This window comes from Dermacentor silvarum, chromosome 8 (genome assembly GCF_013339745.2).
Source record: "Dermacentor silvarum isolate Dsil-2018 chromosome 8, BIME_Dsil_1.4, whole genome shotgun sequence".
NCBI lineage: Eukaryota > Metazoa > Arthropoda > Arachnida > Ixodida > Ixodidae > Dermacentor > Dermacentor silvarum.
Genome location: NC_051161.1, coordinates 180,065,842 through 180,093,356, shown reverse-complemented (window position 1 = coordinate 180,093,356; position 27,515 = coordinate 180,065,842). Strand labels below are relative to the sequence as shown.

Below are 27,515 nucleotides of genomic sequence, written 5' to 3'. Positions count from 1 at the left end.
AAGCAATCGATGACGTCGTCGATTCGCGGTAGTGGGTAGACATCCTTCTTCGTCACAGCGTTTAGACGTCTGTAATCTACGCAGAATCTCCAGGAACCATCTTTCTTCCGGACGAGGATTACTTCCGGACGAGGAAACATGGGCTGGACGACTCTTGAACAACACCTTTTTTCATCATTTCCTTAACTTGTTCTGCGATAACCTTGCGCTCTGAGGATGACACGCGGTAGGGCTTCTGGCGAATGGGGTGTGCTGAGCCGGTATCTATTCTGTGGCGAGCTCGTGATGATGGTAAATCAAGTGGCTTATCTCCGTGGGTAAAATCAAATGCAGCAACATGTCGAGATAGGACTTGTACCAGTGCTTGACGCTCAGGTGTGCAGAGAGCCTTGCTGATCATACCGAGAATCAGCTCTTCAGAAGGGCGATAATCGCATGGAGAGTAAGCAGGAGCGGGCTCTGCTGTGAGTACTGCTATTGAGCTGCATGAAGCTTCATCGAAAAGGGCAATTTTCATGCCTCGAGGCAGAACTACTGGCGTGGCGGAACAATTCAGCGCCCACAACGTTGCGACTCCTCTCGTCAAGCACACGACAGAGCAAGGCACGAGTATACATTTTTTAGCACAGTTAATGCTGATGGGCCTAATCACGAGGTCAACGCAAGGAGCGTCAACAGTAGTTGCACAAACACGAACGGGCGTTAGGCACCATGAGGGGGCAAGCACTGCATCAAGCACACTGAGTGTATTCCTTTCTTCGTCACACGAGCTTTGTTCAGAAAGCGCGGGTAAAAGCACCTCGTTCACATGGATTTCACCATTTCCACAGTCCACAGAAGCGCCGCAGTGTTGAAGGAAATCTATGCCGAGAATTACATCGTGCGAACAGCGGGCAAGGACTAAAAACTCCGACACAAACACTTTCCCAGCCAACGTAACACTTACAGCGCAAACACCGAGGGGGTGGAGCCACTCTCCGCCCACTCCACGAAAGGTAACGGCATCGTCCCATGAAAACATAACTTTGTGGCCTAGGCGGTTCTTGAAAGCGAGGCTCATGACAGACACATTCGCACCAGTATCAACTAAAGCAGTGGTCGGCAATCCGTTAACTAGCACATTCACTTTGTTTTTGATCATCACAGCAGGCAGAGGTATTTCATCCAAAGACCGTCCGGCGACCTCACCTCCATCGGCGGCGGATGCTAGTTTCCCGGCGGGGGCGAAGATGCACGGCGCCGAGGGGACGGAGAACGACGAGGACGGTTAATTGGTGGTGTCAGGCTGCGGTCAGACGCTGGCGAATCGCTGCATCTGATCTCGCGCGAGAAACGGTCCGTGGGAAGTGAACTGGTCCATGGGTCGTGCGAAGTACGGGTTCCAGGTGGCGAAAACATCGGCGGTGTCCTTCGTGGCTGACGGTGTTGGCGACAGTAACGAGCTATGTGTCCCGTGGAACCGCAGCTGTAGCACACGGGAGGGTCACGGTTCACGGTATACTCTTCAAAACCAATGCTTGCTCTCTGTGGGCGGTAAGCGAGTTCGTTCTCTCTTGGGTAACTCGCCTCCGGTGTTCGCTGGGATCGGTTGTATCGGTCGTAATTGGGGTCCTGGTAGTAGGGTCGACGTCGCTCTGGTCGCGTCCCGGCATCATAAGTCACGGGGCCTTGGCGATAATACCGTGGCTCTGCCCATCGTGATCGAGCGTCAGAAGGAGCGCCGCTTTCGTAAACAAGTGGTGGCTGTCGAGGCGGGAGTCTATATTCCGCTGGATACTCGGAGAAGGATGAAACGGTTGTCTCAACAGCTGGGGACGAGCATGGGTGATAAGTATCGCGGTGAGTCACTTGTGAGTGCAGGCTGAGCTCTTCTCGAACTATTTGACGGATCGTTGAAGCAATATCGAGCGACTGGTCGTTATCTATGCTTGCAACGGTCGTAACGTTGGCTAATCTGCCAAACCTCGGCGTAACGCGCCTCGTCTTAAGCTGCTCGAACGTGCGGCAGTGCCGGATGACGTCGGCGACAGAGGCCAGGTTGTCTTTAGCAATCAGAAAGCTATAAACGTCCTCGGCGATTCCTTTTAGGATGTGCCCGACTTTGCCAGAGTCCACCATCCTGCAGAGTTTTAGCACTTCCTCAATGTAGGTCATGCATGTTTCGCCTGGTACTTGCGCGCGTTGTGAAAGCGTCTGCTCTGCCCTTTTCTTTTTCGTCACGGAGTCACCGAAGCGCTCTTTGATTTGCGAAACAAATCTTTCCCATGTTGTGAATGTCTCCTCGTTGTTGTCAAACCACACCAACGCGGTATCCGTAAGAAAGAACGCAACGTTGGAAAGCTGGGAAGTGCTATTCCATTTGTTGTAGGCGCTCACCCGTTTGTAATGGATGAGCCATTCATCGACGTCTTCGCCCGGTTTTCCGGCGAAGGGACGTGCATCTCGTAGTTGCTGGGCAGAACTGGCAGAGGCTGGGACAGGCCGTTGCTCTTCCGCGTCGCGGGACATCTCCAACTCCGCTGGGTTCGGTGGAAGTCCAGCAAGGCGGCGGCTTCGACGAAGAACTTGCGGTATAACCTCCGTCTTCGGGTGTCGATTACCCAGCACCTCCACCACAACTGTTACGGAGAGTTGGGCAGAAATGACTTTATTTACAGGAGATAGATGATGGTGAGCGCGCAACCAGGCCTAGAAGCACTTCGTCCTCTTCTTCTTTCCAACTGCCTCTTGTATGCTCGTTACAATATTAACAATATATGCGTCCAGCAGAGGCAGGTCAAGACGCACAGTACTTGAAGAACAATCGATGAGCGCTGAATGGGCAGAGAGGAAGTCGAGGCCTAGTATGAGGTCATGGGGGCATTCGTCAAGCACAGTGAAAAGTACGACAGTATGGCGGCCGGAAATGCTCACGCGTGCAGTACACAATCCGACCACGGCCACCATGCTGCCGTCGGCGATTCGTACGACCCGAGTAACGGCAGGCGTAACAATTTTCCTTAAATGGCGGCGAAGGCGGCTGGTCATAATCGATATCTGTGCTCCGGTATCTATGAGTGCTGTGACGGGTGTGCCATCAACGTGGACGTCGAGAATGTTACGTTTCGTAAACAGCGTCAAAGGAGGATCTTGCGGCGTATTCGACATTGCAGCACTACCCCGAGGTGCCGCATTGCCTAGTTTTCTGGCTGGGATGGTCCTGGGTAGGTCGGTGAGGGCGAGCGGTGAAACTGGGGCGGACGTGGCTGGCGACGTTGAGGCGAGGGCGAGCGAGTATAGCGGCGAGGAGAGGTAGCGGCGTCGGAAGCGTCGTAGAAGCGACGGGGTGAAGAACTGCGGGGCGAACTTGTATTCCAGAACGTGTTTCGAGGCGGGGACGACCAACGGCTACGGCAGTGACGGGAAACGTGACCGATTCAGCCGCAGAAGAAACAGATCGGCCTGTCATCAGGTGTACGTCAGTCCGATGGATTCCGGGCACTGTAGGGATAACGGGCACTGGAGGGTGGGGCGCGATATGACCGAGGCATAGGGGCAGGGCCGGGGTCAGGACGACTCAAGGAGCAGGCGCTGGGGAGACCCATATTAGCAATTTCCTGGCGAACCACGGATTGAATCAGCGATATCGTCTCAGCAGTGTTGGTCCAAGACGTCGGTTGAGGCGAGACAGGAAACGCAGCATCGAGTTCGCGGCGCACAATGCGGGTCACGTTTTCACTTGGTGGTGGCACGCTAGATTGGTCGGTTAGGTCGGTGCAAGAAGAGGTCGCTGCAGTATTTGGAAGCCGTGTAAACTGATTATGTATACGGCGGCTCTTCCGCTGCTCGAAACGGCGGCATTCCTTGATGATGGCGTCGACGGTCGATACGTTTCTGAAGACCAGAAGGTTGAATGCGTCGTCCGCGATACCCTTGATAATGTGGCCAACCTTGTCCTCCTCTGGCATTGACGTGTCGATTTTATGACAGAGGGCGAGGACGTCCTAAATGTAGGAGACGTACGACTCGGTAGTAGTTTGGGCACGCGTGGCGAGTTGTTGCTTGGCGGCTAGCTGTCGACCGGTCGGATTGCCAAAAACGTCGGACAGCTTCTCTTTAAACAACTCGCAGCTGGTGAGCTCTTCCTCGTGTGTATAATACCACGTTCGCGGTGTTCCATCGAGGTAGAACACGACATTGGCCAGCATTATGGTAGGATCCCACCTGTTCATCTTGCAGACGCGTTCGTACATCTTTAACCATTCTTCTACGTCAACACCATTGAGGCCGTTGAACTTGCCGGGGTCTTGCGGCTGAGGTAGAGCAACGTACTGGGTCTGCGTAGTCGGCGATGCAGCTGCAGACGCGGCGCCTGCCGCTGAATGCATGTTCTCGGGCTGGGTGAGACGTCCGCTGCGGAGCTCCGTGGCGAAGACGCGTACCCCGCACCTCCACCAAAATGTCACGGGTATAAACTATTTACAGAATGTATTTACAGGAGATAGACAGCAGCTGAGAACACAGAGAGGCTGTTGCCACTTCGTCCTCTTCTCCTTCGTCGACCTTGTCTGTTTTCCTCACCGTAACAATATATTAAGCGCTCGATGACATAAAAATTGTAGTAGGAGGTCAAAGAGAGTGAAATAAGCATACATTTAGAGCAAGTGAAAAGCCTTTGTCCTAGGTGGGGAGTTTCTTCGGTCCAGGAATCCGTGGACATTAGTAATCTTCCGAGTCCGTCCCATCAGACTACGCTGTACATCTAGGCAGGGGCTTGATAGCTGAGCCTCCTACTGGTTATGTCTTTGGTGCCGATGGTTCCATGTGGTCCCTCGCAACTCCATAGGATATCTGGTAGGGTCTTTGGTAGTTTGCATTCTTAGCTGTAGGTGGTGGGAGAGTTCCGGTGTAGTAAGGTGCCGAGCAGGAAACCCAACTTGGTAATTTTGGCGTACCAAGCATCTCTAATCAGCCTGACGCGGTCTTGCGTGGCAAATTGATCAAGAAGTTTTCAGGATAAACTTGGCTGCCCTTCAACTGATCGTTATTGATCAGTATGCATTCATTGCAACGCACGTCGCTGCAACGTCGCAGGCTTGCAGCGACGTGCTTGTTGTTATTGTTGCTTTATCTGGCTTTATCTGCTTTATCTGGCTTTATCCACGTGGTTGTTGTTGCTTTATCTGGCTTCCTCGTAGCCTCACTAGCAGCGACGTAAGAGTGGCGACGAGAGTGCGCACTGGCGCTAGACGAGTAGACCCACGCAAATATGAGTACCGGGTGACTGCCAGAGTTTGTAGATACGGCAGGTACGTGGCCGACATATCGTGTTCGTCTGGAGGCTTTCTTTGAAGCCCATAACATTACAGACTCAACGAAGAAACGAGCACTGCTCATTTCATCGCTCACGGACAGCGTAGGTTCAGGGGCGGTGGCACCCGAAGAAGGTCAACGATGAAGTTGCCGCGCATTTGGAAGAACATTATGCCCCGCAAGTCAACGAGATCGCTGCAAGATGTGCGATATACAAAAAACCGGTGAGACTGTTCAGGATTTCATTGCTGAAATTAGACGGCTAGCGCAGAAGTGCAATTTCGGGACATCATTGGAGCGCATGATAAGAGACCGAATTGTGATGATGTATGGGGTTTAATGGCGCAAGGGCCAGATATGGCCAAAGAGCGCCATACACATGGTAATGAGTTTCCAATGAGTTTATGAAGTAGAGGAATGTACTGTGAATGGTGGATGTTGAATGGCTGTAAATAGGCCTAAAATCAGTCGCTGTAACTTGCGTAACTATTAAAATTATAACTATTAAAATTATAGTATTATAACTATTAAAATGATGACAGTGACTAGAGATGTGGGAAATGACCATGGATGGTTCGTTCTAAAGTGATGTCATAAAACGTGTACGTGAAAGTAGCACCGGTGCCTCAACAGGACCCTTGAACGCAAGGGCTGAGAGGCACGTGCTCTACAATAATGCTGTCGCAGCAGCAGCCTCTGAAGAGAGGATGTGCTACGAATGCAGGGGGCTGATGACTCGCAAGGTACCGGCATCTTCAAGAAACTTTAAAACTAACCTGTAGTCAAAAAACGGTTCTGTGCCCAGAAACATTGCTGGGTGTAGAGAAATGTGTTGTTTATATGCTAAGGGGAAATGTTTCTTTCTTTGAGGCTCTAATTCCTTGCACTCTATTAAGACATGGATTACAGTCAGCGTCTCGCCACATTTGCTGCAAGAAGGGGGTTCATTACCAGTCAACAGGTGAGAGTGCGTGCCATACGTGTGGCCAATTCTGAGGCGGCAAAGAATGACTTCAGTTTTTCGTGTTTTCGTATTGGGTGGCCAATTCCCTAACTGTGGTTTAATGGCGTGAAGTTTATTTCTTGTTTCCGCGTCCCATAAGTGCTGCCAATAGCTCCTAAGGCTTTTTCGCAGGAAATGCTTCATATCTATTGCAGGGACAGCTATAGAGGAGGTGTTCCCCTTCCTTACAAGGGAAATGGCAGTTTCATCTGCGAGCACGTTGCCCTCAATACCTCTATGGCCGGGTACCCAGCATATAGTGACACGTTGGTTAGACGTATATGCTGTGCACAGCACTGAATAGAGCTCACTGAGCACAGGGTTTTTGTGTTTACGTGGAGACATTAATGCCTTTACTACGCTTAAAGAGTCGGTGAATATAACAGATTTTTGAAGCTTTGTTTGAATTATATGCTTCCCTGCACACAATAGGGCATGAGCCTCAGCCGTAAATATGCATGTTTCTGGATGCATTTCACCGGATTCAGAAAAGGATGGACCGATTGCCGCATAGGACACGCCAGCATGTGACTTTGATGCGTCAGTAAAGAATTCCGGGCAAGAGTATTTTGATTGAAGTTCACGAAGGTGCATCCGGATATGTACTTCCGGAGCATACTTCGAGACCTCAACAAACGATGTGTCGCATTCTATAAGTTGCCATTGCCACGGCGGTAACGACTTTGCCGGAGGCATTACTTGATGCTTCGCAGAGTTTCCTCACCCGCAGTGAGAAGGGTTTCGTTGCGGTAGGTCGGTTATGGAAAAGTGTGGCACACGTAGTGTCATTTATGATGGAGTAACAAGGATGTCGGCAGTCTGAGTTTACTTTCAGAAAATACATAAAGCTAGAGTAGGACCTTTGAAGGTTTAGGGGCCACTCATTTGATTCCACATAAAGACTTTTCACAGGGCTTGTTCTGAAGGCTCCGGTTGCCAGGCGGATGCCTAAATGATGAACAGGATCGATCATCTTTAAAGCACTGGGGGCAGCAGACAGATAAACTATCGCGCCGTAGTCTATGCGTGAACGAATGAGGCTTTTGTATAGGTTTAACAAACACTTTCTGTCACTGCCCATGTGGTGTGCGACAATACTTTAAGAATGTTTATTGCATTTAAGCATTTGGCTTTAAGGTACTTTATGTGGGGAATGAAAGTCAGTTTAGAGTCTAGAATTATTCCTAAAAATTTATATTCTGTGTTTACTGCTATGAGCTGTCCGTGTAGTTCCACTTCAGGGTCTGCTACGAGCCCTCTCTTTCGTGTGAATAGAACACACGAACTTTTATTTGGGTTTACTTTAAAGCCATTTTCTGTGGCCCATTTAGAGACTTTGTTCAGGGCAACTTGAACCTGTCGTTGGCACACTGTAAGGTTACAAGATTTATAACCTATCTGTACGTCGTCAACGTACACGGAATAAGATATGGCTGAGGGCAATGATGTGCGGAGTGAATTCATCTTGACTATGAAGAGCGTACAGCTGAGCACGCCTCCCTGAGGTACCCCAGTTTCCTGTATGAATGAACGGGACAGCGCATTACCTATTTTGACCCGGAAAGTACGATTCTGCAAGTAGCTCTCTATAACGTTTAGCATGTTCCCGCGGATGCCCATTGCCGACAGGTCTCGCAAGATTCCGTAGCGCCACGTTGTGTCATACGCCTTCTCCATATCTAGAAATACAGATAAGAAGAACTGTTTGTGTATGAAAGCATCCCGAATGTTTGTCTCGATGCGTACGAGATGGTCGGTTGTAGACCGGCCTTCTCTGAAACCGCATTGGTTAGGGTCAAGCAGTCTGTTAGATTCCAGGAAATGTAGAAGACGACGATTAATCATTTTTTCGAATAGCTTACATAGACAACTAGTGAGCGCAATTGGGCGACAACTTGTCACACAGGATGGGTCCTTGCCCTGTTTTAAGACCGGAATTACAATGGCTTCTTTCCATGTAGATGGGAAGTGTCCTGCAGCCCATATAGCATTGTACAGAGCAAGCAGTGTCATTTGGGTGTCTTCGTGAAAGTGTTTAATCATGTCGTACATGATTCTGTCAGGTCCGGGTGCAGAGCTGAGGCAAGCAGTCAGGGCGGCTTTCATCTCGGCGATACAGAAAGGGAGGTTATAAGGTTCGTCATGTCTACATCTTCGGTTTATTACCTTGAGTTCTGCTATATCTTTGTGTTTTAAGAATTCCTTGGAATAGTGGACTGAACTGGATACATACTCCAAGTGCTTGCCAAGAGCGTCAGCTTGGTCTTTCAATGTATTCCATTGGTCATCGACCAGGGGCAATGGCTGGGTTTGCTGGCCATTAAGTTTTTTCAAGCCATTCCAGACCTTCGCTTCCTGCGTGTATGAGTTAATGCTTGAGAGAAACCTCTCCCAGCTTGCCCTCTTTGCCTGTCTGCGCGTCCGCCTTCCCTGTGACTTGACGTGCTTGAACTCAACAAGATTTTCAGCAGTTGGAAATCGGCGCAATATACTCCATGCTTTGTTGTGTTTCTTCCGCGCCTCCTTGCAGTCGTCGTTCCACCAGGGAACCCGTCTTTTAGATGAGCTGCCCTTTGTCTGAGGAGTCACTCTGCTGCCTCTACAATAAAAGCAGTAAAATACGCTACGGCGTCGTCTATGTTAAAATCACTGATAAAGTCTGGCGATATGCATGTTGACTCTCTAAAACACAACCAATCGGCTGCTGGTAGTTTCCATCTAGGAGGATGCGGAGGACCGTTTTCTTGTTTTGCCAAGTTTAATGTCGCAGGGAAGTGGTCACTTCCAAAAAGATTGTTTATGACACTCCACTGCAGGTGGAGGAAAAGAGTCGGAGAGCCAATAGCTAAATCTATTGAGGAATATGAATTGTAATGTATGTTGTAGTATGTTGGCTCTTTCTTATTGAACAGGCAAGCACCGGACGTCACTAGAAAGTTTTCTATTAGTCGACCCCTCGAGTCACACCGGGAGTCTCCCCACAGAGTGTTGTGCGCATTGAAATCGCCAACGACAACGTAGGGTTCAGGGAGCTGATTCATTAGGCTGTGGAGTTCTGTCTTGCTAAGGTGGTAATCCGGTGGTATGTAAATGGAGCAGACAGTAACCAATTTGTTGAAAATTATTGCTCAAATTGATACTGCCTCGAGAAGCGTCTGGAGGACTAAATGCCGACAAGCTACTGACTTGTCAACAATTATTGCTACGCCGCCAGACGGGGCGTTAGCATTATCACGATCTTTGCGGAAGATGGCATATTGCCGCAGGAAATTTGTTTGCGTTGGCTTTAAATATGTCTCCTGAACACACAGCACCTTTGGATTGTATTTGTGTAGAAGTTCTTTAACGTCATCGAGGTTGTGCATAAGACCTCTCACGTTCCAGTGTAATATTTGTGTATCCATATTGTTTGTGTTCTTGTGCTGTGTGTCAAGAGGAGTCAAGTGGAGTCAAGTGGCTTACAGAGCCTTTCCAGGCCCCGTAATCCGTGGTTTGTCTTTCTTGGAGCGGTCGCGAGATTCGCGCCGCTCAGGAGGCGCTGGGTGCGCCGGCTGGCTTGTAGTTGTGTCCATCGACTCCTGGGAGCCGCTGGACTTCCGCTCATTCGAGCGGAGTGTTTTCTGGGTAGGCCTTGCCTCAAATAGAGACCGAATTGTGTGTGGCGTGCACGATAAAGACGTTAGGCGCCATTTACTGACGCAACCAAAGCTCACACTGGAACAGGCAGAATGCTTTGCAAGTTCGGCACAGAAAGCTGCGGAGAATGCCAGGATGGTGAACTCTGCAGAGCAAAGTGCTGTAGCTGGCCGAGGAAATTGCGGCCAAGGCCGGATATGCGCGGCCCATGTGTGTTGCGGCAAACGAGGCCACCTGAGTCGAATGTGCCAGTCAGTCACATCTGGCTGCTGACCGCAGATGTCACACACAGATGAACGACACCAGGGTTCGTACGCAACGACAGCTGAAGACAGCGGAACCTCGGATGATAACGATTCCCATTAGACAATAGATGCTGTTCTTCATCAAGAGGTCAGCATCCGCAAGGTTAAACCGATTTACAGAGTAGTCAACTGGAATAAAGTCCCTCTAGCAGTGGTGGTGGACACGGGATCACCTGTAAGCATCATTTCAGTAGCGGTGTTTCGGAAATGCAAAATGAAGTGGCCGCCATTGCGGAAAATGCAGCTAAAGTTGTCCTGCCTATTGGGTGAACTTCCAGTGCTTGGACAACTAAGCATGACGTCTATGTGCGATGGGAAAATATTCCAGGTACGGTAAGGTCGGGATCATCGTTATGTGGCAGAGAAAACACTATAAAAGCTTTAAACTAGATCGGCGTTGCCATGCTGATGGTCGCGTGCAGGCATCCGATCAAGTTCAATGAAGCCAACACGGAACTACACTGCTAACGCTTTTCCTCGAGGTCTCTGACTTTGCAAGGGACCGGCGGTGACATTTCAGTTAAAAGAAAACACTTTCCAAGGCCTGTACTGTACACTGAATTTGTGCGACGACACCGCCTTTTATTTCATCCACATCGTGGAAGAGTTTCCCACTTTGTGGGACCTCAGCCGTGAAGATTATGCGGACACCGTCACAATCAGGGAATGTAGTGACTCTCTCCTGCAATGCAAAAAAAAAATCTCACTCAACTGCTCGCTAGCAGACTACAAAAAAAAGTGGGACGTGTACAAATACATGTGATACATCTGTTTCAGAGCAGTAAATCAATACAGTATCAGCGAAAACCAATCACACTCAGTGGTGCAGTTAAGTGTAAAGAGATCGATTTTATCTCATGCATGTTTATGCAGAAAGTCGGTGCCGACAGCACGGCCATACAAAACCTGTGACAACAATGACAACATTGACAACATTACGTTGGCATTGTCACTACCATCCTTGGAATCATGTCAGAATGTAGTGTCGCTTTGTCTGCTACACAAAATCATTAGTGACCAGTCGTCCACTTTGCCTCTTTTTTGTCCATCCCACACATCTAGGTGCTTGCACAATCGCGCTAGCGTCCAGCACATTTTTGGTCGAACTAATGCCTTTAACTTGTCTGCTTTACCACGTGCCTTTAGGCATTGGAATGGTCTTCTCGATAACATTGCTGACATTAACAATACTGTAACCTTCAGACAAAACGTCAGTATGTTTGGGTAGTGTTCAAGTGTTTCTATTTTTGGGGTATGTAACTTTTTTATGTAATTATGCAATCGTACTATTCACTGTATGACCAAGCTCTGTAATGGTAGAATTTGACTTCAGGATTTTATAATTTCTTTTCTTTTCAAGTTATTGTGTTGATCTTGTGTCGCTGTTTATATTTCTAACGTATAACTTTTTGGCTCCTTTGTTATGCGATGCCCTCCCCCCTCCACTCAATACTCCTTCTGGAGCCTGTGACGCAGATGAATACATAAACCAAATGGCACTACTGTTTCTTGTGAAATCAAAATTGTGTATATTGTTGTGGTTGTAAACAATTTACAATTTAGAGCTTTTATTAGTAAAATAAAAGCTCTAAATTGTAAATTGTTCTCCTGCAATGCCGGCAATGTATACATAACAGGCCAGTTGTGTATATTGCCTAGAGTTGTCATTCTTAGACCCTGAAAAGTGTGGAATATCCTATCTTCCGGTCTGTCTGGGTCTTTATCCATTTTTTCATAAACTTGGGTTACTTGGTAATCCATGGTATAATGGGTAGAGCACTGGGGCTGCTGTGCTGAGGTCACGAGGTATGGGACGCTCATCAAAGAAAAAAAAAATCTTAGGTGCTGAGCAGATTCGAATCGAATGTCAAGCACCGACTTAGCGGCAGCCCTATTAACAGGCGTAGCACGTCCAGAGGAGCCCGGCTCATACATGACTGATCTCTGGGGTGGCAATACAATGTCTCTACATTGTTTCAATGCTATCGTATTAGCGTCGGCATCATCGTGAAATGGGTTGTGCCAGAATTTTTTTTCTTTCTAAATTTATTCCCCTGTACCTATGTGCCACAGCTGAGCTCCTATCTCAACATTAGTCGATCTCACTTGAAGTAATGTGTATATAGCCTTAGCTATAATTTCTAATGAGCATGACTGATTCTCACCAAGAGTAACAGCCGCTTCAATTCCTTCACAATCTGCACCTGCATTATCAGATGTTATAGTGACTCTGAGAAGTCTGCCACAACTGAGGATCAAACATGTTTTCAGTTTCAAGCAAACCCGGCCAATTTCGTGAAAGTGGCATTGCAAAATTCACAGGCATTCAATTGCAAAATGAATGCTTATAGGCAATTTTATATTCAGTTCATGGCAGTTGCCTCTTGGGCTGTCGTAATCTGAATTTTGTGCATAGTGACGTCAAGTTTACTTAATCATGGAACGTTAAAAACACCTGTGCACTGACTCTAAGTTGTTACAGCCAGAAAAATTGGCCTGTGAGCAGCCATGGTGAGGGCGCCCTAAAGCTCCAGTAAACAGGGTGCCTGCATGCGCTCACCCCCTCACCCCTTCACCATTCAGTGCAGAGTAGGGACAACTGCGTCATTTGCAACTGAACAGAAGTTACAAAAAAAGAGTTCCATAGAAAAATGTACTTTATTTTACATTAATTGTACATGATCGCGGGAGTCTGCAGTCAGGCATTCCACTCACTAAGGCACATAGAAACAAAACAGGAAAACAAAAATGAGTAGCTCATGAAAAATTAAGCCCTCGAACATGCATTATACATCCATCACCTGTGAACCATCAGCCCGATTACAACTTTTCTATTACAGTGCAAATATAGCTGTAGCCATTTGCCTTTGCACACTCAACTTCTTTCAGTGGTTTATGCTTTCAATTGATTAGATATCTTTAGTGGCACACCAAATTTTTTGAGAAGCTCAATCACCACATACCTGTGAGGCTTTGTTTCCCAACTTATGCCAGCAACCGCATCACGTTATCATGGAAATCTCTTAAAAGTTGTCACAATTTTATTCGATCGTTTTGACAAGATTGCCAAGCTGATTCATTAAACATAAATTGCACTGAATCCTTCTATATAATCACGACTCTTTCCTTGATCGGCATCAGTATATCAAGCTTTAGGTTGACAACTTGAAACATCACTTACATATTCTTGAAGATAGGTAGGTTATCCTTCTGCTTGCTTGGATTGTTACACATTTTTGATGGCAAGCGCCATGAACACTTCCAGATTTTGCGAGAACTTTCATTTTTCCACTTCTATTTCATCAGTCACTCCACCACACCTACCGGTGTGATAGTTTTCTTTACATACAAGGAGCATGTTATACTTTCACAAGCATCATCCAAATGTTGTTCACGTTCAAGGCATTCACCAGACATCGTAAAGCAACATTTGGCGGCAGTTGCAGCAAATAGAGCAATGCAACAGTCATAAAAGCAAATAACCTGCGATTGTACAGCAAAATCTCATTTTTGCTGCTGCTCTGACGCCACTGCTGTAATATAATATGTAGAAAACAGATAGCCTAAGCTAATGATCAAAGAACCGCTCAGTGACAACAGAAATTCAGACATGTGATCAAACAACGGCTCAGTGATTCACAGATCCAGACATGATGCTGCAGCAACTGTGGAATTCCTTTCACGTGTTTTCACAGTACACCCATGTGCACAAGAAATCTAACGCTACAGGGTATACCATTTAGGCAGCTGGTTTGCTGCTGCTACCACTGCCAAAGTCCTGCACCCCTCAGTCAGTCAATGGGCAATGAAAGTACCGGATTTGCATGTAAGTAACACGGCCACAAATATGATGCAACGAGCGGCTTTTGGTCTCTCCTAAAGAAACATTTATTTTGATTATATGTGTCACGAACCCGAATAAAATGCGAGGCACGTCCTAAGGCTGGAAATTTCAAGGAAAAAAGGCATATTCATGCCAATACGGTAATATCCGTGAAAGTGAGCCATCAGGTATACGGTGTGTCCTTCTAAATTGAGCTTATTCCAATGAATTACAAAATTAAGTGAGGCACCTGACACAGCCACCAACTCCACACCCCCTCACCACACATTCTTGCTGAGCCCCCAACCCACACGATGGACCCCCGTGTCTCATGTGAGCAGTGAGTGAGAATCCTAACATACAGCTTGTTTGAAAGCAGAAACAAACATAAGGGTTCTGCAAACGCCACATTTCTGAGTTGAGGCTATATTCACAGCATAGCTGCAGTGCACGCTGGCTTGCTGTAAAGACTACCATCATAATAAACATGCACGGCATTGTTGACATGGTAGCATCGTCTCAGCGGGTCAAGATACGATTTGTTGCCCTTTTTGCACAAAAGCACGCGTCTCAATTGTGCGAAATTAGGGCACCACAGCTGCACCACTCGTTTCAAGCACAGTACTCAAACCACCCATTCAGCGCTGAGCCGTGCGCGGTCGACTTAGTCACATTTTTGTGACTTGTAGTGAGCAGCACATCCCTCGATACAGTGTACTAGAACCCCTTCTAGTACACTGTACCATCGACGTCCGTTAAGGAAAGGCGGACACGGCGACGCCACATCGCGGTTCGCTGAAATGCGCTGCCGAGGCCAACGCCTCCTTTACTATAGGATGCCTGGCGCGTCAGCGCCGAAGCCCCCGCTCAACCCTCTCCTGTTTACGCGCGCCGCTGCCGCGCAGCGGCGCTGTGTTCTGACACAATCTAGGGTGCCTCGATGCCCAGCGCCGCCGTTCAGGGTGGAGACAACCCCGCTGGCGCCGCCACATTGAATCACACGAGCTGAGACTCAGCTACGCTTGCGTTCATAAATAGTGTTACTCGCGGCGCACTTCCAAGTGCTTTGCCTTGATGAGGATTTTTTTCTCGGTATCGCATCTGCACATCTTTATAACCAATAGCCGTTAACTCGTCGAAGGTCCAAGACGTAAATGTATGGCGCCGGGAACATGCCCCAAGTTGCCTAATTCAATCACATTTAATATGCCGTGTGTATGTTTGAAATACGCACTATTTTTTTTGCGCTTCGATGCTTTGTATATAATGTTTGCGACCCCCTGTGTGTGGAAGTTTTTCATTTTCGCTGTTGTATTTTGGTTTACACGTCACGCCTCCTTTACCGTAGCCAGCCACTCGCGCACGGCGGTTAGTTTCCCTTGCGTTGCGCGTGCTCTTCGCGTTCGTTTCAATTATTTGACGATATCTACGCGCAACTTTGATTTTTTGCCCACAAAACTGTGTGCTGACAGGATTAAGCTGGTGTAAAAGTAACTGCGATGTGAAAATAAGGTTTAGTTAGTGCTGTAGAGAAACATGTAACGTAACTTGTCTGGGTCAATCTTGCGTAGTACACACAAGAAACCAAACGATGCACAAAATACATTTACTTATAATGTCTAGTACAATCAATCATGAAAGAGACATGTACATGAAAAATTATATGTACTGTGTGGCGCCTGAAGGTTATGTGGAAAGACAAGATAAAAAAAATTCGCAAGGTAGGCTCGACGCGCAATTCGGGATAGGGAGCTTTTTTAAAATTTATTCATAACATGGGGGGGGGTGTTCAAGCGAGTACATCAACCTTATTACACACAATATAAATCAAAAACAAGAATGCAAACAAGAAAACGCAACCGCGGGTAATATTAATCAAGATATCCAGCCAGAATACATCAGCTACCATCGAATACTTCGCATCAGCCAAACACATCGATGGCGAGTACAGAACATTTTATAAATAACCATTAGAACACTGATAACTACATTGAAATAATAAACAACACTGCATACATATCGCGTACAAGAACCGTAAATGAAACTAAGACAGTCAAATACAGATTAGCAATGTTTTTCACTTCGAAAATATAGTCCATGATGATGTAGGGCTGTTGACTTTAACAGACGGCGCCCATCCTGTTGATTTCCCTCGTACTGGTCCTCTTCAAAGTGTTTCTAAGTACAAGTAAAACAACAAAAGTGATTATTGATATGAAAAGTTGCCTTGTAAATACAGAGAACCCATTACAGTGCTTAAAAATAAATTTTCCCAGAAGTAATGCTGTATTACCTCGCTTCACACGTTTCGAAGAAATGCACAGGCTACAGCAGACACCATGCCAGAAAGCGCCGAAACATTTTGGTCCCATGATGTCCCTTAACTCTACTACACCTGGGCATACCGTGCCCAGGCATTTAAAGACCGTTACAGTACCCACTACGATCGGGAATGAGCACGAATGACCATCGGCTTACGAGCACCACGCTACAAATATATTCGTCTAAAAATCAGCTATATAACGTAAAAACCTGAGATCCGCAAGATATCTGCTGAGAATAGAGAAAAACACGATGCTTCGCTTGCCACGTACACAACAGCCGCTCTCCCCAGAAGAAGCACTGCGTTCTTTATTCCCACATAACCAGTAGCGAAAAAAGAAACTGAGGGGAAAAACAAAGAAAGAAACAAGAGACACACGATGTGTGCTTCCCGTGAAAAAGTAAAATAGGTGCTTTACATGACGATTTGTAGCTAATGTAAGGCTATTTCGCGGCGAAGCATTTTCGTCAGTCCTTAAAATAAGGGTACAACTCGCATAGACTGCGCCGATCAAAACGGCAAAAGCCTATGCGACGCGCGCTCGCAAACCCTAGGCTACTCAGACAGCGTCGGTGCTGTGCTTAGTTCGTGAGCGAACATAGGTACGTGAGCGAGGATCAGAGAATACTTTCTTATTTAAATGAAAAACACGATGCGATAGTCTAAACTTTCTTGACACCTACCTCGCAAATGTAGGAGCTATCCGTTGCCTTCGATCCAGTGATACCGCTTTACTTGGGCTTCCTATCTCTTCCTTCGCTCTGGGTCCCGGGGGAAGCGTAAACAACGAAGCCCTTTACGCGTCGATCCGGTGCACTTGGGAACACAACAGGCCGTCATGTCGACTCGATGCACTTGACAAGCTTGTCATTCATGCGGCTGAACACTGTCCAGCAAGTAGAAGCGTCAGCGGAGCATCCGCGCGCACTGTGTCTCGAACTAAGCACCGGCACCAAGCACTCGCAACCACTCGCTGTGACTCAAGATGGCGTCGCAGCGAGAAAGCGGCGGCGCGGGTGCGGTCAAAGTACGGTGCACTAGAACAACTCTTCTAGTACACTGTAGGTCAAAGGATGGCACCACCCTGAACGGCGGCGCTGGCATCGAGGCACCCTAACACAATAGTGCGCCCCCCCCCCCCCCCCCGGCAGCGTATTTCCAATTGCTAGTAGATACAGCGCTCGACTGCTGGCGCCACGCTACATTGTACTAGAAGGGGGCAGTGGGCTTACTCAGCCGCTCCTCTGATGCAGTCCGCGTCGCATCCAAGAGGTGGCGCCACTGGCAACTTCAATGGAAGCTTTGCTTGCAGAAGCATTGATTTTCCTTGCGTTTCTGACGGTTTCAGTTCGAAGCAGTTCACACTCTTATTTGTTTTTAATTTTGACATACTTGAGAGTCTTTACATATCTTTAGCAAGCACTATATTTGTTTAGGCCGCATGATATTTGCCGTAATAGTACCTTGTGGAAAAGGAAGACGGCAACTCTTGGGCAATTTGCTGCCTATCCTAACTCATAAACCTTTTTTGCAAAGAGGTCGTCGCTGACGGATTTTGCTTATGTGGAAGGGGCCTTGGAATTTTCCGAATTATCGGGCAATCGTAAAAAAATTGAAAGAAAATTTTGAATGAAAGGGACGGTGACCAAATATACGGTTTCATGCCGTGTCGACCTAATGTAAAATTTTGTCAGACAGAAAACAGTGCGCACATACTACCCAGCTGGGCTAAAAAAAAACCCATCAGGCGTGCTGACCAGGTTTGTGCCTTTGCTTAGCCAAAATGAATTTGAATATATGGCTTAAATATTTTATTGGCCCCGCCGTGGTTGCTCAGTGGCTATGGTGTTGGGCTGCTGAGCACGAGGTCGCGGGATCGGATCCCGGCCACGGCGGCCGCATTTCGATGGGGGCGAAATGCGTAAACACCCGTGTACTTAGATTTAGGTGCACGTTAAAGAACCCCAGGTGGTCCAAATTACCGGAGTCCCCAACTACAGCGTGCCTCATAATCAGATCGTGGTTTTGGCACGTAAAAACCCATAATTTTTTTAATATTTTATTGTTCCACTTTAGTTGTTCCATGCTTCACAGTAGCATTCTGCGTTTATTATTAACCATCATTACGCTGGCACACATTTATTAAATCAAATCAGGTTGATTTTTTCCATAACGAAATGGAGGGAGGCCTGAACAAAAAGTGAAAACTAGTTCACTTGACAATTAGGCTCAGGCCTATGCTTATGTACAGCTATATAAGGGTAAGCAAAATGAAGATAACAGGGCTGTTGCTGACACAAAGCTATTTTTTTTTGCAGTTACAGCAAGCCATTGTTTCATGCACTTCAACTCATAAGCAACGGTTCAACTTCAGCTGCTTGGCCCTTTGCTGCTTTCCTGCCTTGTCACAGTTAATTCCTTTCACATAAAAATGCAGACGTGTGACAATGTAAAAACTAATTATTTTAGCTGTGAGGCGAAGAGCGTGCACATTGCAGCCAACTTCGAGGGGAGCTTACTCTTAACAACTGCCAGCATGTCCATAACGCTGTCAGAGTTAGCCACACTCTGACAGAAGCATTCTGTGAAAAGATCCTCTAGCTTTTTCACGAAGCCATACAGCTGACTGGAGGGATAAAGGAGGCCTCCTCGGTCACAGAAGTTTGTTAGCTGGGCATGAAAACTTTCGCCTGGTGGCGTCATAGTAAGCAACTTTATGCATTCTTGGCATTTTGTGCTGGAATTGACAATACACTCCCGTGCAACATAGCCCGCAATGTGTTAAGTGAGCCTCGAGTCGCTTCTGGCCACGTGCTGGTTACGGTCGTTTTAAACCCGCAGGCCCGTGCAATGCTGGGGTACCACGTTTTGTGTGGCCTCTGTGGCAGTAGCGCTAGCAGCAGTTTGACTACACTCATTTCGGTCACATGATGCTTCGAGATAGTCAACTTCCAGTAAGGAGGCCAGTGCACCTTCCTCGCAGTTTCCTTCGCTAACTGACCTAACTAGACCATAAAAAGAAAGACAATTCGCAGTGATCAGGAACTGCGGTGGACATGAGCCCAAAACGTGGCTCGAAATGGAGCTCGCATACTGCGCTCCTATCGTCCAGGGGCTTGTCAGCTCTGTGGAGGTTTTTTTTCCCACTCTTTCCGCCTATTTTTATCCTTCGGGACGCCAAACAAGGACAACTTCGGTCCATCCTTCACGTAAACATAGCCTGTTTGGCACCCAGGCACGTAACAGTGATTTTGTCGATGCCGCGGCATGGCTCAGTTACTGCAAGGCATACTAATCTCTTGCAGGCTATGTGCGAAAAAAACACTGAATGAAAAAAAAAACCACCTACGCGACGACGTCCACAAAAAAAAACGCAGCTCTGCAACTCCAACGAATATGATCGGGCAGTGGGCGGGCACTGGGCAGCTGCGCCATCGCACCCACGCTCCATGATGATGATGATGATGATGATGATTTATTGGCATCCCCTTTGAAACGGGGTGGTGACAAATAGTCACCTAGCCTGCTTGATTTAATCAGGTATACTACACATGTTCTTTATCTAGCATTTTTGTATACCTCTCATTATCTTTCTTTTTCAAAAATTTTGCTTGTAGCTGCCTATGATTTTAAGAGATCAGGTCGTATCCATCTTTTCCCTGCTTTTTTTCCACCAGTACTCCAATCGTCTCTTGCTGATCTCTACGGCTGATCTGTTTGTTTCCTTCCACTTTGAAACCAAGCGCTTCTGGGAGTTGTACGTTACCTACGGTTCTCGCTGGGTGGATCCCGTCGCATTCCATCAGGATGTGCTGAGTGGTTTCTGGATCCATTGAAACTGACGCCAGCGTCGCCGCTCGGGCTATCGGAGAAGCTCATATCTGCAACATTCGTGGAGCCGCCGCATCGCATAGCCTCCGCCGGAGAGTAAGCCCACTGCCCCTTCTAGTACACTGTAGCCACGCTGCGCCGCTCGCGCGTACCATGTTTCTAGCCGCCGCCGTTGGAACGGAGCAGGCGTTGACGGAGAAAACGCTGGGCTGGTGGTGACTAGCCTGCTGTTGGGATCGGTGGTATTATAAACGCATCACTGCTTTGATGATCCAAATATAACCTCACTATCAGGAAGGGAGCAGTCTACCTGACTGGAGCAGTATTTTTTTTATTTGGGGTGTTGCTACGCTGCGCTCCGCAACACCCCAACGACCGCCGTTTCGCGTCGGCGCCCGGCACCACGGCTGCCGCCGTGGCACCGCCGCGCTGGCAGAGAGAAAAAAAAGGAAAATCGTAATATTAAGAATAAAAAAAATTCTAGCCAGGGCGGGATTCGAACCAGCTTACGCGCGATCCCGAAGCCAGCGCCGTGACCACTCAGCCATACAGCCACTTTTTTTCTTTATTGCATGGAAATATGAGTAGTTATATGCGAAAATTAGTTGTGTTACATATATGCATACATGAAAAACAAATTCACACACGCTAGGCAGTAGAATGAAAGTTCAAAAACCGGGTAAACAAACACAAGCGTCCAGATACGAAATCCATTCAGGAACGGGGTCAAAGGTTGCAACCACACTCCGCACTTGAGCAGCCTCTTCTCGAAAGACAGACCTTGTCGAGCGGGGTGGCTCGACATGTCTGTAGATCATTCGGCTTCTCCATAATGAATACAGTCCTAATAACATAAACAAATCATATGGTGCATTACTGATTGTCTTTTTGAAAGGAAGGAACCGGATACCGTAAGGTGTTAGAGGAAATTCTTTTTTGATAGTTCTTTTAAAATGTCCCAAAAATAAAATGCATCACGACAAAGAATAAAGCAATGTTCTATTGTCTCAGGTTGGCTGCACAGTCTACAATTTGTATTCCACGGTACATATAATCCTTTCTCATGAAGCCATGTTGTAACTGGCAGGGTGGAAGTGTGCAGCTTAAAGAAAAGTGTTTTCGCTACTTGCGTTATACACATTCGACGAACACGGCAAAGAACATCTTGACCGAATAAAGACAGATATGGCTTTCGATACATAGATGCAGGGAAAAGGTTATTTACAAGTGCTATATTTAGCGATGTTCGATCAACGCTAAATAAATATTCTAACGTGAATCTGGCTTTTAAAAATGAGATAGTATCCACCTCCCGGAGAAACACAGCGGTCCAGAAACACAGAAACACAGCGGAGAAGCCGGAGAAACACAGCGGTCCCAGGCGAACAATAGGAGCGCGGCCGACGTGCCAGGCATCTCAGAGTAGAGGAGGCGCTGCCGAGGCGCTACGCTAGTTCGACATTTCAATCGTCACCACCGCCGCATTGTCAAGAAACACGGATCACACAACGCAGATTCTCTATTGCCAGAGCTCACCGAGGCCAAAGCCGCACTGCCATACAAGCACTACTCACGGCTTTCCGCGAAGTAACACAGAACCTACAACCAATACACAAGCAACGCAAGCACAATCACACACGCAATGTTCAACAACGCGCGGTCGGCGCGGGCCAGAAAACGATCACGCCGAGAACGAACACGCCGACGCATGCCGTCGTCGCTTGGCGCCACCATCGCGCCTTTTCTAGGGTGCCTCGATGCCCAGCGCTGGCATCGAGGCACCCTAGCCTTTTCAAGAGTCCCTAAATGATCATGTCTCTAGGTGCCTAGGATCAGGTCACGTGAGGGATTCTTGTACGACATTTCTTGTCGTACAAGGCTTGTCGGCGGCCCAGCAGCCCGCCGGCAAGCCCGGCGGGCTGCTGGGCTGCGTTCTCTTCGCCGGCGCCCGTGTCTCCCGCTCAAAGCAGACGACGCGGGCGTTCGGCGTTCGCTTCAGCGTGCAACGTTGTTTTTGTGGGCCTTAAGGTGAAACAGCAACTGTTCTTATCGGTGTCTGTTCTGGGTCGTAATACTAACAGCGCTGCTACGTGCAGTGTGCCCTTCTTCGGAATTTGCTAGCCTAAGATGGGACGCAGGTAGGGCGTGTAAGTGCCCTCATAGAACTTGTGAGGCGCGCGGCCGAACGGGAGCAACACACGTGACCGATTGCTTTGGCAATCAAAACGCCGATAATTTCTTTCACGGCCGCCAGGTGCCGCCACCATCATAGTGACTACGCGGGTTGTGACATGATCGCCGCAGCAGGCGGAGTTTACACTCATAAAGATTTCTTGCTCCGTGCCACAGGACAAGCGTGGACAAGTTGTTACTACCACAGGACAAGTTGTTACTAAAACACACGCCAGATGCACATATTCAAATGCACTTTCTAGAACAAGTTGAAGCACTCTTTCCCTGAATTTTACACGGACGCATCGAAGTCACATGCTGGCGTGTCTTTTGCGGCAGTCGGTCCGTCCTTCTCGGGATCCGATGTGCATATTTACAGAAGACGTCTATGCAGTACTGTTGGCGGTGAAACACATCGGCAGACTGAAACTCCAAAAGGCAGTAATCTTTATCGATTCTTTAAGCGTGATTAAAGATTTAATGTTGCCGCAAAAACATGACAACCCTGTAATTAACAACCTATGTTAATTATTCTTCTCTGTTTAGGCATCTAAACAACAAATCACAATGTGATGGATGCCTGGGCGTAGAGGCATAGAAGGTAATGTTCTCGTCGACAACGTTGTCATGTCTGGAACAACGAAAGCTGGCACCTCTTTCGTAGATACCCCTGCCACAGACTTGAAGCCTTACCTACGGAAGAAAATCGGGAGTTAATGGCAAAGTGGGACAGCCAAACACTTAATAAACTGCACGTCATTAAGCCCAACCTAGGAAAGTGGCAGCCTATAACAAAAATATGACAAACAGATCATTTTTTTGCCGTATTAGAATTCGCCACACGCATGCCACACAATCTCAGCTGTTGACTGGTAAGGATCCGCCTATCTGCAGTAAATGTGCCGAGACGTTGACTGTACTTCATGTCTTAATCGAATGTCAGAAATTAGAACCTCAGAGAAAAAAGTACTTTCCTTTCGCGTATAAAGAACACGTTCCCCTCCACCCGGCTATGTTTCTTGGCGTGTAACTCTTACGCGCCCGTCCCTGCGGTTGTCCCTCGTAACCCACGAAGGATGGCGATAGCGAAGAGAGCAGTAATCACAGTGGAACCATGAGGCAGAAATCGGATGAGGAGGGTATGGCGAAAGTGTGAGAAGAAAAGCGTAGTGCCTCGCCAGAGGGTCTTTGCGGCGACGATGGCTACGAGATGGAGACATTGTAGCGCGCATCAGCATGGAAACAAAGCGCTGCATGAGCGGAGGTCTGGCTGCGGCGGTTGCTGTGAATCGCGCCCACGCGTCACCCACGCTCTACCTCTCGTGACCTGCCGCTTAGCGAGGCAGTGGCGCCACACTTCGCTCCATTTGCAACGTGCCACACGAGAAAGATTGTCCGCGCCAGCCAATATATCGCGTAATGGGAACACGTGTAGAGCTGCGCTCAAAGTTCACATTAGGGAGTATCATAATCGTCGGTGAATTTTTTCACCACAAGTTAGTTTTAAGGTTCGCATATTTGCGAAGATATTCACGTATGCCTCCTGTACTCCTTGATTACACAATTGCTCTATGACTGCTGGTATCTCTGCTGAATCAAATGCCTTCTCATAATCTATAAAACCTATATGGACAGGTTGAGTGTACTGATGGTGTGGACTGATCCACACTTCCCTAAGGGCAATTATTTCATCCCTGACTACATTTAAAAGAAACGTGAGCCTTTAAACGCACTGCTGCGATACTTGGGGATTGAATGAGCGACCCTGAAAGTTGTAACTTTCTTTCACCTTTTCTTCGCTTTTCCCAGTAGCCAGCCGGTACTTAGCCTGGCTTGTATTTCCCTCTCTTCTTTCTGCTCCTACGCTTGTGAAGAAGTATTACTTTGTTTAGGTTGATTACAGAGCTTGTACTTTCCATTTTACTTGTGCACGAAGTGTTGCGTTATTCTTTGTGTTTTTATGCATAATTTGTGGCTGAAGAGTTAGTGTTCTTTGTCACTATCGGTATTAAAGCGTTACGTCATTGTGACTATTGTTAGTTATCTGCTGTGCTAGCATCTTCTTGAGGCTGTGGAGCATTCAACTTTTTGTATAGGGGTCAGGAGCCCAGCCGGGTGTTATGCGCACCTTTAATCCTATACCTTTTGGTGTTTCTGTGATGCAGAAAAACCATGAAATGTTGTTTGTATAAATATAAAACCGCAACCACATGAAGCCAACAGATAACGAAGCCGTGGAAAGAGTAGGGGAAGTTATTTGCAGCCCGCAGTCCATATCCCCAATGCTTTTCATGGCTTCATTATCTGTTGGCATCGTATGGTTGTGGCCAACAAATATCGAGCCCCTCAGTTCCCGTTCTTCATATCACGTGCGACCTTAAATCACAGCCTCGGCTTCCACCTTCGAAACTGACTATGCTATCGTGCACATGCTCTGGATTTCGTTGGTGAGCTTCCTCAGCCACCATGCTTTTCCGAAAGCATAGCGTAAGCTTCTAAAGGTATTCGCCTAGGCCTTCCCTGTGCCCCGCTAATTCACTTGCATGTATTGAAAGCCTTTGTAGCGCTGTTTTCCACTACTGCTATTCGAACTACAGCCCCAGTAGAAGCCATACTTGTTAGACTTGTTGCTAAAAACCTAATGCAAGCCAATGCATTATGTCTGTCCAGGATTGCCACAAGGACTACAAGAGCCTCATTGGTCCCGAGCACGAAGACTGATGAGAGTGCAAAATACTGACAGCCGCAACGGCGAGGGCTTTATTATGAACGGCGGCCCGTGTTCGTAATAAAATGCGTCACGTACTTATCGCAAAGCGCGTGCTGAATCTGCCGCGTAAAACCTACCGAGGTGGGATCGCGTGAGGGTTTATGCACACAGGCGTACCTTCTCATCTCTTTGCCGGCTGTTTGTAAGAAGATTGCGCCACGTCCATTTGTTAAACGAACCCTTTTTGTCGCAAATGTCGGAAAGGGGTGGCAGTGGCGCCACGTGCACGCGTGTGCCCCGAAGGTGCATCGGACCTGCTTCCTCCAGCGCTGAAAAGGCGTTCCACCAGAAAACAGGACCCTACGCGGCGCCATCTTTACGTCGCTGCTGATGGGCGTGCTTAATCATGGCAAGGCGCGAGAAAACACGGGGCACTTATTGTGCTCATAAAAACAAAATGTCTCGACAACCAGGCCCTGCGAAAGTTCAGCGAAGCTGTTCAAAAGCCCCACAACAACTGCAATGCTTTATTGCCACTGCTCCCGCGTTTGAAGTCGTCTACCACAGCTGGCTGCGTTGCCGCTTATCATTCCAGCGTAGAATTTCCCTTCTGTCGTCGTAATGGGGAGGCCGCGTTTACGGGGTTATGAGCCATTGCTTAAGGCAGTATGAGCCCGTTAGCGGTGCATCGCTGCACCTCCCCACGTTTCACGTTAGTGGAGCTACATTTCGCCAAATGGGTCACTTGACACTTACGCATAAAATTTAATTCATCGCTCAAACCGAGCCTACGACCTAACTCGTGCTAACTGTAATAACCAATCAAAAGTAAAACAGTAACAAAGGCGTCCATAACGGCCAAATTGGTGAGGGAGTTAAAGAAAACAATGATGGTTTCACAGCATACAGCTCAGCACTCGTTTTCAGAAGAAAAACCACAAAATAAGCATAAAAACCACATAAGGTGCGTGTGAACAATGGGAACACCCTCCGACGCGTTCCGATAAAGATTAGGTTTGCCGCCTCTTCGAAAGGGTTTACGTCATTTAAAACCATCGTGTGAAGTGCAAACCGTATAATGTATGCTAATGACGTCTGCGAATAATGCGAAGCACGTTCCTTCTCCCGCGTGTGTTTCCCGGTAAAGATTACGATTGCCTAAGCTAGTCCGAGTGGAACCCAACAGCATATAAATCACGTAGTAACGTCACCACGCTCTAGCAACTCATTCAGTTCATTACAGGCTACCATGGGTAGACCACGGAAATTAAAGAGGCTAGAAAAACAGCGTGAATGTAATGTCGTTTGATAAACTTTTTAGAGCGCAAACAAGAGGCAAGGCACAAAAGAAATGTCAAACACAGTACAGGCGCAAATGTCGTTGTGAAGTAATAAAGGTTGTGGTTAAGTACATTTCACTTGTCTCTGGTTTCCCCCTTTGTAGAGCCACGAGTGTGAATTCAAGTGACGTCATAATGGGTAATCGATGCGGGTGTCGTTTACAGCTTCGTTGTCCGACCACCTCCACAGCGTGGATTGGAGCCAGTTTTTTTTTTTTTTTCATTTTCTTACGCCAACGACACGAAAATTGCCTTGGCTGGTATACAGCTTCGCTGTAAAATTCATGCGACCGAATCTGTTGCAGGCACAGTAAAGGTAGCGAAGTTTGGAGGAAAGAAAAAAAAATATTATGAAGTTGTATACAAAAATGCTACAATGTACAGTTGTCACAGCTGTCTCCGATTCGTCGTCGGCGCGAAGTCGATCGACGGGGTAGACAAGCCGGTTGGTCGTTCCGTACTCGAGCGAATACAGTGAGAGAGTCGGAGTCGGGAGTAAACAAAAAAATCAAGATATTTATAGGCTCATAAATATACACAAATTAATAAAATACGATAATAAAAACACAAGACAGACTAACCCACCTGAACGTAATATAACACAATGATGAAGACAAATAAATACGAGCAATTAAAAGTAGATATAAAAATGAAAACAGTGCGAGGATCAAATACACAAGAATACACCTAACAGTATTTCACTCAAACAAAGTTCAAAAGAAATCAAAGTTCAAAAGAAACAAATGGTGTCATACGCATGGCCGGGCAACAGCAGCAAGTCCATAAACCGTGAAGTCGGAGCGCAGAGCTTTCCCGAAGAATGCTGGCGGCCGATCTTGTCGAGGTGGATGCGATAGCTGGGCTGGGGTTCCCGGGAGTCTAGATTTGACGTCTTCTCTCAAGCTAGTTGAGCTAACTTGAGGCGAACTTCCGCGAGCTTCGTTGCAGCCGTTGGTTTGTCGTCTCGTACGTCAACTAGTTCCTCGGAATTCCGACGTGGCCAGGCGGCCCAGGCGTTACTGGACGGCACTAGCCTCCCGACAGCTTCTCAGCAGCGCATAGGTTCAGCATCTAGACTAA

The 27,515-nt window shown here is 47.5% G+C and overlaps 1 protein-coding gene across 1 annotated transcript in view; it reads left to right on the top strand.

Annotated features, from left to right (window-relative positions):
• LOC125947638 (uncharacterized) overlaps positions 1-25,114 on the top strand; it is a 182,445-nt gene extending 157,331 nt beyond the window's left edge. The window contains exon 3 of the mRNA XM_049672786.1: positions 25,056-25,114. Coding sequence (XP_049528743.1) covers positions 25,056-25,106 — 51 coding nt within the window. The 3' untranslated portion in view covers positions 25,107-25,114. The remainder of the gene's footprint in view (positions 1-25,055) is intronic.
• Positions 25,115-27,515: the final 2,401 nt, after the last annotated feature.